The 16539-nt window shown below is 43.5% G+C and overlaps 1 protein-coding gene across 1 annotated transcript in view; it reads left to right on the top strand.

Moving 5' to 3' along the window:
* LOC145401958 (uncharacterized) overlaps positions 1-16539 on the top strand; it is a 189911-nt gene that overhangs the window by 98082 nt on the left and 75290 nt on the right. Inside the window, exon 5 of the mRNA XM_080274063.1 lies at positions 16299-16398. Within this exon, the coding sequence (XP_080130189.1) occupies positions 16299-16398 (100 nt within the window). The remainder of the gene's footprint in view (positions 1-16298; positions 16399-16539) is intronic.

Here is a 16539-nt window from a genome sequence, read left to right as displayed (position 1 = left end):
TCTGTGGTAGAGTGGTAGAGTGTGCGTCTCGCACGCTGGTGGGCGGGGGTTCGCCTTCCCGCCAGAGTTGTAAAAACTTTGGGAAGCGTTCACCACGCCACTGACCACTTTGGCGGACACAAGGGGTGCTGTGGTTGAACCAGTGTTGCATACTAGTATGCTTGCACCCAGTCGTCTTAAGGCGGGCCGATTACACTTAGTTCACAGACTACACACACATCCTAAGCCACTCCAACACTACAATTACACTCACAAGCACTTCTCACCCTACATACAGTCTCTACCAGACAGCCTAAGCCACTTGGTAGAGATACATTGGCTGTATCGTCCCTGCTTCAGTAGGGATAGGCCGGTCCTGCAGTGGACCTCAACGGCTGATGATGATGATGATGATGATGATATATATATATATATATATATATATATATATATATATATATACACTGTATATGTATATACTGTATATAGCTTTACATTGAGCGACGAGCCAAATGGTTTCCTGTAAGCCAAGAAACCATTTATAACGCTGGGTGGTAACCATATAACCAAACCATATGTGCTCCCTACGTGTCAAGTGGGTTGGTGGAGAGTTAGTGCCCCTCCCTGTAAAACAAATAACTCAGAGTCAAATGGCCACCCCGTACAGGATTATGGGATCTGGCAATAGATAGATAGATATATATATATATATATATATATATATATATATATTTATATATATATAACCAATTTTGATGATATTTTAGACAAATTTTGTGTTTAGGTTAATTTATAAACTGTTTTTAGACTTAGATTAATGTGTTTTAGCCATAGTTTGAGTGAACCTTGTCATTTTGGGGTACAGTTATTATGTTTGATTTCTTCCAGAGTTATTTTTGATGATATTCAGATTTTATTTTTGGGTTTTGGTGAGTTATAAACTGCTTTTAGGCCTAGTTTAGCTTGTTTTAAAGTTATTTGGGTGTTTAGGTTAGCAGGAAATTTGTTTGGGGGTTCATTTGGGTGGGTTTAGAACTTGGTTGGGGAGAAACCCAGGGCTTAAAAATGCATCCCTATACTTTACATGTTAAATCTACCCAGAGATACAATACTGCACCTAATGATGGGTTTTTACCTATCGAATTGCATCATTAAACCAGGATATGTGTGTGTGAATTATATATACAGTATACACACATACATATATCCATTGCCAGACACCTTAATCTCGTAAGTTGTGACCACAAACAAATCGTCTCCACGTCACCCTGTCCTCTACCATTTCACTGCCTTGCTCCCAGCTCACACCCTACTCTCTCATATACCTCTCCACTCCATCCCTCCATCTCATCCTTGGCCTTCTTCTCCCTCTCCCCCCCTTCCACCTCACTCACATCCACTCTCCTCGTCAGTCTGTCGCTCTCCATCCTCTTCGCATGGCCAAACCACCTCTGTGTATTTCTCCTAACCCTTTCCATCATATCAACATCCACACCACAGCACTCCTTCACTTGTTTATTTATTTTTTTTTATTTATTTTTTTTTTGTGTGTTCGACTCTGGGCATAGGCTTCACAGCCTGCTATCAAGGCCCAACAGTCCTCCTACATACCATACACCTCCACATGTCACCACTTCGGCGCTAACACCCACCGTCCTTATTGAATACATGCTAGGGCTGTCTCATACAGGACTGGTGTATTGGTATTAGCGGGGGTATTTTTACGACATGTTGGCGGGTCTTCTGGTAGATCAGTAAAGCCTGATTTAATGAAATTCAAATCCTTAAACTGTTCCCTGCCCCATCGGGGATTTGAACCTGGGTCCGTTAGAACGGCAAGCCACGTCTCTACCGATTGAGCCACTCCACATGCTCCACTTAAATACAGTAACTCATTTCCACTGTACTCACTCTTGACCTGTGTCCTTCCAACAAGGTCCAGGCTTCACTTCCATACGTTAGAGTTGGTATCACGATACTGTCATGCAGTGACTTTTTTTTTTTTTTTTTTCCATGCTCATTTCCGTTTCTTATCACTGCTTTCAAAGAACCAGCAACCTTTCTTCCATGTTGTACCTTTTCCAGCACTTCACCCTCTTAATGGTGTGTAAGTAATCCCTTTAATATCCGGACGCCCAATAACCGGACTCCTCAATGTCCAGACATTTTGGGCCCGGGCCTTCGGGCCTTCATGCCACACCATAGTCTCACAATCATTTGTTAAAGTTGGCACTAACACTCTTTCATGTAAGCATCGCGCTGCTGCAATACTGAAGCCTTTATTTCTTATCAAGGCCTTCATTGCACCAGCTACAGTCAAGTCACCTAAGGCATGGCTAATTGGTTCTCGACAGTGCCCATGGCATACAAATAACTAAACCTATGGGAAAAATGGAATTTGGTTCTGGATGTTCACCCAAAGTCCCCCTTTTCACCCCACCTTTCCCTATTTTTCTCCACTTTACACATGCATGCAATCAAGCAATCAGTCAATGCATGTATTATATGTATCAATAGGCACAGAAAACTGGAGGGTGATCAGCCTTGTGTCTGCTTGGGCAATACCACACTCTGAAGATCGAGTGAAAAAAAGCTCGGCCAAGTAGACACAGATCAGCTGACCAAATTCTCCTCCTTTCTTGGGTACTAAGAAGAGTGGGTTATTCCATGAACTGGCAGAATGTTCAGTGATATCCTGATCTATCATATCCAGTATTGTCTTATCTATTTGAAGTGTCATACTGTACTGTGAGGTAGTCTGTATGCCAGGACATGAATTGGTTGAGTACCAGGAAGTAATTCTATGTGGTGCTTAACTAAATCTGTCTTCCCCATAGGTTCACCAGGTAGAGCCACAACATCTCAACAGGTCTGCAAAAAATTGAATAATTGCCCCTGATATTGAGTATAATCACCTGTGCAGTATATACATGTAAAGCCAGATCAGTTGAAAATGTGGGAGTAGGTTCCTTAGACTTTAACCCCTTAACCATGGGGTGTCACTTTTGTGATGCTCGGACGCAATGGATCATACCGCGGGGCGTCACTTTTGTGATTCTGTGTTATTTTGAATTCTCCCGGGCTTACAAGTGGTGGCTTGTATCATCTATCAGTACTGCCAATGTCCAACAATAGTCAGCACTTGTAATCTCATCTGTACTCCCATCCATTGTTGACAATTTAGCCATTTTTCCCCGTTCTTGACTTCCCTCCCTACCTCCCCTCCATTACCCTCGCCTCTCGCCTGCCCGGCCGCGCTGCTCTAAGAAAGTCTTCCCCGGAATTTTCCACTTATTTCATCCATTGAAATAAGCCCTATGCTCTATTCTTATACAAAATAATATATACAAAAAAAAAATAAGGTAAGTGATAGTGCCATACACCTGGAATTGGCTAATTATCACCTGACAACACCTCACGTGCACTCGTTCGCTAATTTCCCCTGGTAATTTCCTCTTGAAATATGCCGTATAATCTGTTCTCGTAATAAAAATATACAGTATATATAAGAAAAGAAGGGAGAAGCCTAAGTGATATTTACATTCACCTGGAACTACCTATTTTTTTATGTATTGTCAAGAGTTCCTACCAATCATTTCATACCATGTAAATTAGCAACTGTCACCTTATTGACATTGTCAACCCTTGCCTGCCCATATACGCTGCGTCATTCAGTTCCTTGTCGTCCTCTGAGGTGAAACCATGTCGCACTCGCGCCCCGCCATTTCCGCCGCTTCTGCGCCCATTGCAAAGGGCACTGTGACCTCTGCCCCTAGAAAAACTCGTGTGTTAAACAGTAAAGGACTTAGTGACTCAACAGTGGAACATGAACTGGCAGAATTATCAATGATAATGATGGATAGTGACTTTGATCCTTCGGGTGAATCGTGTGATGAGCCTGGGGAGGAAATCGTGACAGAAACTCCTAGTACGAGTGCTTCAGTGTCCCAAGTTATCCCTAGCTCCAAGGGAAAGGAGCCCTTAGGGCAGCCAGGGAAGGAATTTGGGAAGGGAGTGAAAAGGCGGCGGGTTAGCCCTGGAACAATGGCCCCGCGTGACCCAGCCCACCATGAGTCCCGAGGTGAATCACCTCCCCACTCCCCCAGCCCCACTTCACTAATTTCTGCCTCATCTTCAGCGGGATTTTCTCCTGAGTCTTCGTCGTTGGAGTCTCCACCAGCACCTATAGTGAAGGCAGGCCGTAGGGGAAGAGGTAAATCCCTGACTCGTCATAAAAGTAGAGTAGCAAGTAGAGTAAGGGCTGCTAGTGCTACACGGCAACCTAAGGTCAGTGAGAGTGACCTTGAAACAGCCCAGTCTGCCTCATAGCCACCCTCCACCCTCACCTACCCTACACGGCCACAACAGGGAACCCTGGACGCCTTCGTGTGGACGGAAGGTTCCGATTTCGTCCCTGAACATGTTCATTTTGACAAGAGTTCCTCAGGGATACAGCCTGCCTTCACTCTTGATGAGGATGCTGAGTGTGTGGACTCCTTTTGGCCTTCCTCGATGACGAAGTCATGCAGCACACATGTGATGAGACTAACAGGTACGAATCACAACGTGCTGCAAGTGGTGCAGGTGCAGCAAAGATGCAACAGTGGACTGTGCGGGAATGCAGGAGCTGTATGTGTTCTTCGCCTTCATGCTTCTCATGCCACACTCAAAGAAGCATGAGTTGGAAGAATACTGGTCCATGGACCCCTTACTACCTTCACCCACCTTCATTAAGTACATGGCCAGAGATCGCTTCCGGAACATCATGGGAAACCTGCACTCCGCCAACAACAATGTACTTTCCCAGACCGACCCACTCTGGAAGATCCGGGAGATTCTGAGCAGAATGAAGGATAAGTTTATGTCATTCTTCCACCCCATTCAGAAGGTTGTCATAGACGAATCCATGGTTTTGTTCAGAGGACGTCTTAGGTTTGTACAGTACATTCCAAGCAAACGCCATCACTTTGGAATCAAGTTCTTTGTACTGTGCGGCTGTAAGACGGGGTATGTCCTTGACTTCGTCATCTATTCAGCCAGCACTGTCTACCCCCTTGGCTTCTCAGGCTGTGTAGTGAAAGTGCTCCTTGAAAGGTATTTTGGTGGGAATTATGTGCTGTATACTGACAACTGTTATACAGCACTGAAACTTGCTAAATACCTTCCAGAGCACAGCATCAGCTCCTGCAGCACTGTGAAGAGCAATCGTGCCCACTCCCTCAAATTCCCAGAGGCTGGAAACTCGCAGCGAGGAGACGTTCACCAACGGAAGTCTGAGAAGATGCTGGCAATACGGTGGCATGACAAGAGGGTTGTGCACATGCTCACCACCGTACACAAGGGGGTACTGAAAGACAGTGGGAAGGTTGACCGTAGGACAGGCGAACCTGTGAGGAAACCTGATGCTGTCATAGACTAATATCAACATGCGGCTGGTGGACAAGTCCGACATGATGATTGGAGAGATTGATTGCCTCAGGAAGAATACTAGGTGGTACAGGAAAGTTTTTCTGCATCTCATTGACATGACGATGCTGAACGCCTTCATCCTGTACAAGATGAAGGTAAAGTCACCCAAGTCCTTCTCCCTGAGGTTGTTCGCCAGGACTTGTGTTCAGCAGCTGCTTGAGAGATATGGTAGGGTGACAGCAGCAGCTCCAAGGCGCCATGCTGTAAGACTTCCCGACAGACTTGAGCAGAGGGCATACATGGATCGGCACAGACTGGTGCAAATGCCTGCCACAACCAAGAGGAAGGCTGCAATCCGCAGGTGCCAGGTGTGTTCACATACCACCCGACGTACACCTGAGCACAAACGCACCTCTTGGCAGTGCGCTGAGTGCCAGGTTCTCCTCTGCATTACCTGCTTTTTTGATTACCACAGCCTGAAGCAGTTCTAAAAGTGCAAGTGGAAAATGTAAATAATGTGTAAATAGCAAGTGAAAGCAATGCATGTAAATATGATGGAACAGTGTAATATAGTTTTATAAGTTACTGCAAGTGACAGTGCATAACATAGTGTAAGTAAAATAGAAGTGTAAATATTGAAAATATAATAGAAAATGTAAATAGAAATGTAAATCTTTTGTAATATAAGAATATGAGTACAAATACTTTAAGTTATGACAGTGAAAGTGAAACCTTGGGTATCCACGTATTTTACTGAAAGAGAAATTGAATGCCTACAGTGACAATAAACTACTATTACTGAAGGAAACTTATGGATAAAGTCTGTAGATATATATAAGAGTTATATAGTAATAGGAATATAAAGTTTGAGTGTTTTTATGAATAATAAATGACAGAATACCAGCAGGGAACAAGCCCCAGTGGGAAGCTTGTACGCGCTCTTAATTTTCATTGCTTTCACAGTGTTTTTTTTTTGGAGTATGGATTCCAAACTAATTGAAAATCATAGAATAGTGTTTCTAGTGATAATATCAGGCTGTGGTAATCATATTACGAGGTGTCGGGAAGTGTAAAGTGGAGACCTTGTTACCCAACTTCAGAAGTCTCCACAAGTCCTACGGTACTCAACGAAGGCTCAACAAACATCCCAGGAGAAAGCTGAAGGTATATGCCATATGCATATATAATTATAATATTCTTGGACTAATAACTGATTTTTGGCAAATATTTTTACAAGGTCTGTCGGAGCACGAATATCCTAGCGGGACACGCAAGAAGCGCCAAAACAACCCCGCGGTTTAGGGGTTAATGGCATATACACCAGATGGCTTGTCATCATCTTTAGTAGGTACAGAGAATGGTACATCCTGGCATACATTTACGGCTGATGGGTAGACCAGGAAATCCCGTCTTTGTACCACTTTTAAGCTTTAATGGAGCATTTGTGACATTCAGCAGGTAAAGGTAACACAAATTATCCTCCAACATAGTACATGATGCTGACTCATTCATTAAGCCATTTACACAGCATGTCCCAGGTAATGTTAGTGCATCCACACCTTCTTTCACACTTACAACACAGACAAAGACTTCTGTGAATTCGTTCGGTAGCAAAATTGTGCACTGTTTTGTTACCGCTCATCTTGTCTCCACACATTGTAGAATGGCATTCAGACTACAGTAGTCCTTCATTTATCCGGACACTCAGTATCCGGACAAGTTCATTATCTGGATGCTGGGCCTTGGCTCTATTAAACCAGTATCTGAATTTACTTGCTAATATCCGGACATAAAAGTCCCCGAGAACGTTGGCCAGCCAGCCGACATGTTCAAACATTTGGTATCATGGCCGCTAGGCTCGAGCTGTGAGCAGGAGGTAGTCCATAACTCACAACCAGAGCTAAAATAACCGTCCGCCCCTGTACTGAATGGTAAAACCCGCGGTCTTATCCGATCACTCCCAACAGACCTCCAGCACCTGAGTAATACGATAGTAACCCGCAAGCGGTGTCAAAACATCCGTATGCATCCCCACCGAATGTCCAATATCACGCGGCCTGTGGGCTGTCTTTCCCAACCACCACCACCATTGAACACGGACCACAAGCCACGAGTACATGTTCTGTGACGGCTGCCGTTCACCTCTCTACTGAACGTATAAAGTCCCCCAGTCACAGTGAGTTGTATTTCCTTATGGCCACTCGATGTCTAACAGACTGTAAGCCATGAGTAAATATACGGTAAAAGCACCTGTCCCTCTGCTGACAGAAGGGGAGAATCCAGCCCACACCCACACTTCTTCCTCCCTCCATCATACCCTCCAGGCTTCCCCCCCACTCCCAGTCCCTACCCTCCTCCGCTGTGATAACACTGACCCGTCAGTTTTCAAATTTTTTTGCGATTTATTCAACTACTATTGGTCTTATCGAAATTCTGCCAAATCCACGAGAAAGCTCATGAAATTCTGCATCTAGATATGCCTAACTCTTGGAAGGTGCTGGCAAAATTTTGCACTAGGATGGTGGGAAGTTACATGAAAGTAAGTTTTACTCCTGAACACTTTATTCTTGCTGCATTTCTGTAGTTTTACTTATCAGTTTTATGGTTTTATTAGCTTAACTTATAGCACAAACACAAGGAAAGATGATGGTTTACCATTTATACCAATATAACCAATTTCCAGTGGCATATTTGGCCGTGGAATTTTTTTTTTTTTAGCCCTGGGAGCAGTCACTCATCACAGACAACACATTTTCAAACCATCGTCAGGTTTTGTGTGGATTTTTGTTTGTTATGCATTATTTTCATCATGTTTAGCATTAATATGGATAATCCTATGTGTGTTTTGATGTCTCAATACTGTATAGCAGAATGACCGGAAAACAGTGCCAAAATTAGGAGGGGTACTGTTCATACAGTAGTGTATAGGTTAGGTGTTTTTTTGGTTTTCAATGTTTTTTTTTTTTTTTTCATGGTTTTCTTGGCGTTTAGCATTATTATGGATAATCCTATGTGTGTTTTGATGTCTTAGTGTGGCAGAATGACCTGAAAACAGTGCCAAACTTAAGAGGGGTACTGTATAGGTCGTGTTTTTTTTTGGTTTTCGGTGTTTTTTTTTTTCATGGTTTTCTTGGTGTTTTAGCATTACTCTGGATATTCCTGTGTGTGTTTTGATGGCTAAATATGGTAGATTGACCTGAAAACAGTGCCAAAATTAGGAGGGGTACTGTACATCCAGTGGTGTATCTATCTATCTATATACCTAGGCTGCTTCCCCCAAGAAAAGGGAGGTAGCCGAGACAGGACGACTCACTCTCCATTTACTCATCCATTCAAACACATTCATTCGCATCTTAGCTCCAAAGGGGAGAACGGACAGATCCTCACCGCATCACACCGCACAAGGGTCAACTGCGCAATGCAATCAGTGACATCCGCAGCAGGGCCCGACAGCAGAACTGGTTTACCCCTGCCACATCATAACAGATCCATCCCCTTACCCGCACCTGACCTGACTAGCTGATCAAACCAAATGCGGGAGAATATCCCCTCAGGGCTGCGTCATCACTTATTCATTCACAATTTCTCTCCATTTATTTCTGTCACGCACAGCCACTCTTCCTTGCTCAACAGACATCCCTCTCGCATCCAGCGCTCTCTTCACACTGTCCATCCATCCTATTCGTGGTCTTCCTCTCAGCCTTACACCTCTCACATCAGATCTAGTTATCTTTTTCACCAATCGCTCATTATCCATTCTCTCCATATGCCCAAACCATTGCAACACCCTCTGCTCAACTCTACCAGCCATCTCCCGAACAACTCCAGTTCTCCTTCGCACTTCATCATTTCGCACTCGATCCATACGCGTCACTCCACACATACTCCTCAGACATCTCATCTCCATTACATTCAAACTTTTCCTCTCTGCTACACCCATATTCCATGTTTCAGCCCCATATAATGCAGTCGGTACCACAACACTCTCATACAGCCTTCTCTTTACATCCATTCTAAGCGAACGACATTTAAACACTTTTTTCATTCCTCCCAGCACCTTTCCTACTTCATTTATTCTAAACTTCACTTCTGCATCTATTCTTCCATCCACAGCAACATGTGACCCTAGATATTTAAAACAATCTACCTCCTCAAGCAACTTACCATTCAAAACTATATTCATCCCCCTACCATCTATCAACCTCGTACACTTCATCACTTTACTCTTATTCTCATTTACTTTCAATTTCCTCCTTTCACACACCCTTCCAAACTCCTCTACCAACTGTCTCAATCTCTCCTCTGAGAGATTAATGTTTAGCATTAATATGGATAATCCTATGTGTGTTTTGATGTATCAATACTGTATAGCAGAATGACCGGAAAACAGTGCCAAAATTAGGAGGGGTACTGTTCATACAGTAGTGTATAGGTTAGGTGTTTTTTTGGTTTCAATGTTTTCAATGTTGTGTTGTCCCCCCCCTGTGGCGGGGGGGACACAACCTGGCTGCACTATGGGGTGGTACTACTACTCTGTGGCCAGGTTGTGTTAGGAAGAATACTGCCACCGTATTCCCTGCGTGTCGTAAAAGGCGACTAAAAGGGGCGGGGTGAGGGGACTAGGGACCCCCTCCTCTGTTTTTTAGTTCCTAAAAAGAGACAGGTGACTGTGGTGTATACATAGGGTATTTATTGTGGTTTTCATTGTGTTTTTTGCATGGTTTTCATGGTGTTGAAAATTATTTTGGATAAACCTATGTATGTTTTGATGTCAAAATATGGCAGAATGACTGGAATACTCAGGCAAAATAAGGAGGGGTACAGTACACACAGTAGTGTTTAGGTAGGGTGTTTTTTGGTTTTCAGTGGTTTTTCTTCATGGTTTTCTTGGTGTTTAGCATTACTTTGGATATTCCTTTGTGTGTTTTGATGTCTAAACATGCCTGAATGACCAGAAAACACTGCCAGATTAAGCATAGGTACAGTACTGTACAAATTGGTTAGTTATAGGTTGGAGGTTGGGTATAGGTAGGGTCTGGGTATGGTAGGGGAATAGTGTTCATTATCCGGATGTTGCCACTACCCGGACATGCCTTTGGCTATTTTATGTCTGGATAAATGAGGGTTTATTGTATTTGAAGTAGTTAAATGAGATGTGTTTGAGTCAACCATTGTGTCACTGTAAGAGGGGTTGTTGTGAGATGCTATAGTCACGGTGCACGACTCTGAGGTTGTTATTATTGTGCCCTGGCAACCTACCATTCAAAAGTGTGTGTGATTTTGTGTATAATATGAGACGCACGTGATTCATGTATAATATATTCGTTCATAATAATATGATTCGTGTATAATATGATACAAAATCAGATGCACTTTTGAATGGTAGGTTGCCAGGGTACGATAATGATAACCTCAGAGTCGTGCTCTGTGACTATAGTGAGTGCTCAGAGGAAGTGTTATGAGTTGCAAGTGAATGCTCAGAACAAGTGTCATGAGATGCTAGTGAATGCTCAGAATAAGTGTCATGAGATGCTAGTGAATGCTTAGAGGAAGTGTTGTGAGATGCTAGTGAATGCTCAGAGGAAGTGTCATGAGATGCTAGTGAATGCTCAGAGGAAGTGTCATGAGATGCTAGTGAATGCTCAGAAGAAGTGTCATGAGATGCTAGTGAATACTTAGGGGAAGGGTCATGAGATGCTAGTGAATGCTCCTCTTTACCCTCAAGTAGTGGTGGATTTAGATTAGGTTGAATGATTGCATTTACTTGGGAAAGGACTGGGCGTGGGTAATCCATGCCAGCTACAGAAAAACCCTGTACCAGTACCACCATAAGCAGGTATTAAATCAATGGAATGCTTAGCCATGGTATGTATTCGTATTAAGACATCTGCAGGATACTGGAGGTCATTTGTGACATGAAACTCTGCTGTGAAGTGGTTAATAATTTGTCAGGTTGTATTTCTAAGGTAGCTCTGCCCTTCACATGAAATTCTGAGCCATCAATGCCGCATACATAAATGTCAGGTGGTTCAAGAATCCAGACCTGGCTAATTGTTCCTCTAATGCTATTTAAGAGGACTCTGAAATTAAATTCGCCCTTGATCACGAGTCCATGAAAAATGATGGTGGGACCTCTTCACGCTCATCCAAAATAACTATGCCTAAACGAGTGAGAGACCCAACCTGGCGAATGGAGAACTGAGGATCATCTGTTGTTAAGTGAAATTTTCCGATAGGTGTGCTCCTCTTCCCCCGACCAATGATGTGCAAGATAACGACACTCATCAGTGGTGTAACTAGTTGTTTCTTTATGATAATTGCAATAAGTACAACGCGGTCACAAAGGCGTACACTGTCGCAACTCTTGACGGTTCCATCAATGTTTGCAGTAACAGCTTGACTCATGGTGACCAACATTACCACAATGCCAGCATACAATCGAGGACTGTTCTCTCTGACGCATATTTGACTAATCAAAGTGCTGGCCCTGATGTGCATTTGACTAGTCACAGTTAGTTGCAGATGATCAGCATCACGAGGGAGAACAAGCATTGTTAGTGGCACCTCTGGTAGTTGGCTATGAATGTGAGAACTCATTTGAGATGTGAATGGTTGGTATAACCCTTGAAGTTCCGTCTGTAGAGTGAGTGGTTGTGGTGCTTGACGAGTGACGTCTGAGCCTAGTCTTTCCTTAGTTTATTTGGAAAGTTCTAACAATTCATCTCCTGGTTTGAAACCAATTTGTACAGCAGTTTCCAGCTGCTTTTGATCTAACCAACTGATAAACCTAAGGTAACCCATTAAATGACCAAAATATTTTAACTTGATAACATCATCCCCATTGACACGAATTACCCATGGTGTTTTGTGCAACAGCTGGCTTATCTCAGAAGTGGTTGCGTTCACTATCACGGCTGCATCATATAATGTAGCTTCATTAGCTGGTATTATCATGTTATCGTGTATGTATCAGGAGAGTGGAGAAAACGATGAGGGAACCCGCTTTTGAATGAGACCAACAGAACTGCAGATATTAACTTCCAGCAAATTCATTGAATGTTGTGCAGCTGTCAGAATAACCTGATCATAACCCAGCACCCATGTGCAATTTGCCTTGATGTAATCTGCCTTTAAGATAAGAGATCTTCGGTAGTTTGGTGTGGTATTGCCCATTTGTGATGTCACTGTCTACTTTGCAGAGGAAATAAAAAAAATTATATAGAGGGATTTTCAACAGTGAATTTTGGGCAGTTAATATAATCCAAGAAAATGGATTGTGGAGGGGGAGCTTGGGTGACCACCGCAGTGAAAGGGTGAGCTGGCAAAGACATAGGGATAATTACCGTATTAAGTTGAGAGTGTATGTGGGAAGGGGCAAGTGATGTAGTAGTAGTGGTGTGTGACAGGTTTGGTGGTTGCATAATTGTATCAGAAAGAGAATGAGACAGTGATGAATGTGGTTGAAGTTCTAGAGAATCAGTTTGGGAAGGAGGAAGAGTCTTTGGATTAAAATTATCTGGACTGTTTACAACGGTAGTAGTAATAGTAGTAGTAGTGGTAAGGGAAATTGCACTAGTTGTGGTAGGAGCGGTAAGATTTGTAGCTGTTTATTTTGCATACAACCTACTGCTATGGAGTTGAGTTAAGGTATTATCACTACTGTAATCATCTTCATAATCAGCTTCAGTTTGCTGATGAATAGGAGAAAGATTATACTTGGGGAAGTATGTCATGTATGAAATTAAGGAAATTTATATTTACAGTTATGAGAAGGAAAATGTATTATATACAATGAGTATAAGAGGGAGCATGAACTATATACAATGAAAGTGAATGGGATATGTACAAGGGAGTGTAATGGAAAAAAAAAATGGTTTTAAGGAGAGTGAATGAAGTGAGAGAAGAGAATGATTAATAAAAAATGGAAAATGTAGTATCGTTTCGTTTTTAAAGGCTCCAACATGCTTGCATGTGTCGACCTTGGTCACCTAATGGCGGCTCTCCATGCTGCACGATCCACTGCAGCCTCCCTGTTCAGTCCCTTAACCCTAAGGTCACACTTAATGACCTCATCCCATGTCTTTCTCGGTCTACCCCTCATAACCCCACCCCCAATATTAACACTTCTCACCTTCCTCACCCAACTATCATCCCCCATCCTCTCCACATGTCCAAACCACCTCAATCTACCTCTCCTCATCACAACACCAATACACTCCAGTCGCATCCTACCTCTCAACTCTTCCATTGTAAACCCAGCCCCTCCAGGCCTTGGACGCAGGGACGCACTGCACATCCACCTAATCATTGTCATTTCTGTACGTCTGAGCCGGCGAATGTCTTCCTCCTTCACTGCCCAGGTCTCACTGCCATACAGCATTACACTCCTAACACACGCTGCATACAAAGACCCCTTAGCACGTAGGGGTCTAATATCAGTCACAATCTATAGAGAAAGGGATAATCTCTATAGAAATGAGGGGATGTTAGGATGAAATAAAATTATATATGAACTTATTTACTGATGTTGTTGGAAGGACACAAGTCAAGAGGGAGAGCAGTGGAAATGAGTTATTTAAGAGGAGCCTGTGGAGTCACATGGAGAGACAGGCTGATGAATGAGGATATAAAGGAGCGTTGTGGTGTGGATGTGGATGTGATAGGAAGCGTTATTAGGAACACACTGAGGTGGTTTGGCCATGTGGAGAGGATGGAGGGTGAAAGACTGATGAAGAGGGTGTATGTGAGTGAGGTGGAGGGGGGAAGAGGGAGGGGGAGGCCGAGGATGAGATGGAGGGATGGGGTGGAGAGGTATATGAGAGAGGGGGGTGTGAGTTGGGAGCAGGGCAGTGAAATGGCGGGGGACAGGGCAACGTGGAGGCGATTTGTTTGTGGCCACCCCAAACGGGATTGAGGCATCTGACAATAGGTAGATAGATAGATTTACTGAGTAATGGAGAGAGAAAACAGCTGTTTAGTGGAAGACTGGCTGAAAAGAAGTGGGGTGGTACGCTCCTCCCATCCAAAAGAATGGAGATGTTGATTGGAGAGAGGGGGTGTGCTGTGGCCGTGTGATTAGTGTTGCCGGGCACACCTGGCAGAGCAGCTGAATTGATTGGAGAAGATAAACTGTGACACAGAGCACTGTGACTGGCCATGCTTCCTCCTTAATGATGTCAGAACGGTTGTGGTGAGGCTTGATGGAGGTGGCTCACCAGGTTGTGGTAGGGTGGGGGCTGGCTCTCTGTGGTGGGATTTAGGTGTGGTGGCATGGCAGCTGGTAGGGGTTGGCTTACTGGGATGTGTTGGGGGTGTGGCTCACTGGGATGTGCTGGGGTTGGTCACTGGGATGTGTTGGGGCTGGCACACTGTGGTATGGTTGGTGGGGTTGCTGGGGGTGAAATATTTCATAGAGGTGCAGGATGGAATCTCACCAGAATAGGGCTTCACCAAAAACGCACAGGATATACTGTACAACCATTAGCCAGATGAACTGAGGATGAAGCAGGAGGCAGGAAGGCCAGGTGCAGGTAAGGCATGGGCGTGGGCACGTAGGAGACATGAAATTGGGGGTTGTGGAATGCTCGCTGCCACCTGTAATTATATCACTCATGTCCAATGCAGGTGAATCCAAAGTCCGATGTAAAATAACGGATGTTTATTCCGATAAATTAAACACAGATGCTGCCCGTATAAAGTCTGCCCAAAGACTGAAGGCACGGCTGGGATATCAGGGCCGCACCTCTTGTCAGACCTAACCTAAGCATTTTTTTAAAGTGAATATGAAAGTGACGCCAGATGAGCATGGCACAAATTGCCACATAGGCAAGAAAACACACCTACTATTCCACACTTACACATGACTAGATATATACATTGTTATTAGTCTAGTCTGCAAGTTAAGAAATTATTAAATTATGGTTACAACTACCACATCTTATTTTAGTGGTAGGTGGTGACAAATGTCATCCACTCACTTGACATATTGCTGCCTACTTCTTCCTTCAACTTTTTCATCCCTTTTCTATAACTGTCCTCCTCACATCTTATTTCTTCCATCCTTGCTGTCACTTTAATTCTCTGCTTTCAGTTTCAGGTGGCTTGACTGATTGACAAGTTTGTCAGTTTCCTGTAACCCAGGAAACCATTTACAGTGCTGGGTAGTAACCATATAACCAAATAATGGGGTGATAAGCCTGCTATGGTGCCCTTATTAACTGAGTGGAGAGATGCAAATGTGGCATCCATCCAGGGCCAAACCTCCACACTCTTCCCCATGCCTTACTGTGGTGAGGTGCTGTCTTCTGCAAGGGAACAATAGTTCACTTCACGAGACTGCCCTACAGGGGTGGTTGCTTTCATCCGGTTGATGAGTCTGCTGAGCCAGACAGATTGGGGTTACTCAACAACAACAGCTTGTTTTAACCACGCATTTCAGTTTTCTTTTGTGCATGAGATTAATGATCATAAGCAAATTAATGGAACTGTAAGTAAAAAAAGGTACAGTACCAGGAATACTTTGGTAGGTATAATTTACTGGTAATGGGAGAGGGAGCCTTAAGATTGGTAAATAGCCAAAAGGGGCATCATACCAAAAAGTCTGGAAGTCATTGCTCTAAAGGGAATAGTAAGATTGTATCATAATGCGCAGTAATAGGTGGATATTAACTCCTGCCAGATTGCTGGATCCTCATTTTCTTCTTGCTACTACCAAATTATTTTAATCAGCTTAGGGAATATCTCTTAATAAAAGACTGTATCCAAACCTAACAGCTTGAGTAGTATTGCTTTAGCTGAGTAAAACCATCATAAGAAAAAAAAAATATATATCCTCTGCCTGTAGGGGTTAATATAATTTTGACCTAGCATTGCATGTTTGTTGATCAAGTTACCAAATTTACCCTTGACAGTGCTGGTCCCATAGCCCAGGCCTTGGCTCAGGGTGCAGATGTGGTGGTGACAGGACGGTGTGCTGACAGTTCCATGGCCCTCGGTCCTCTCATGCACAGTGTGAGTCCAGTAGCACAACCACTTCAGTTGTTTGCTATTCCTAACATCTTCATCATATGGGCTTTCTTCTAAGTTGAAGGAAGTCATCAAGCATCAGCAGAAATAAAACAGACATAATCATTACAATGAAAGGTTTAATGC

The sequence above is a fragment of the Coenobita brevimanus genome, chromosome 57, assembly GCF_032717465.1.
Source record: "Coenobita brevimanus isolate Jiangsu-jjx chromosome 57, ASM3271746v2, whole genome shotgun sequence".
NCBI lineage: Eukaryota > Metazoa > Arthropoda > Malacostraca > Decapoda > Coenobitidae > Coenobita > Coenobita brevimanus.
The sequence above is the reverse complement of the archived record's forward strand: the minus strand, read 5'-3'. Positions and strand labels throughout refer to the sequence as shown.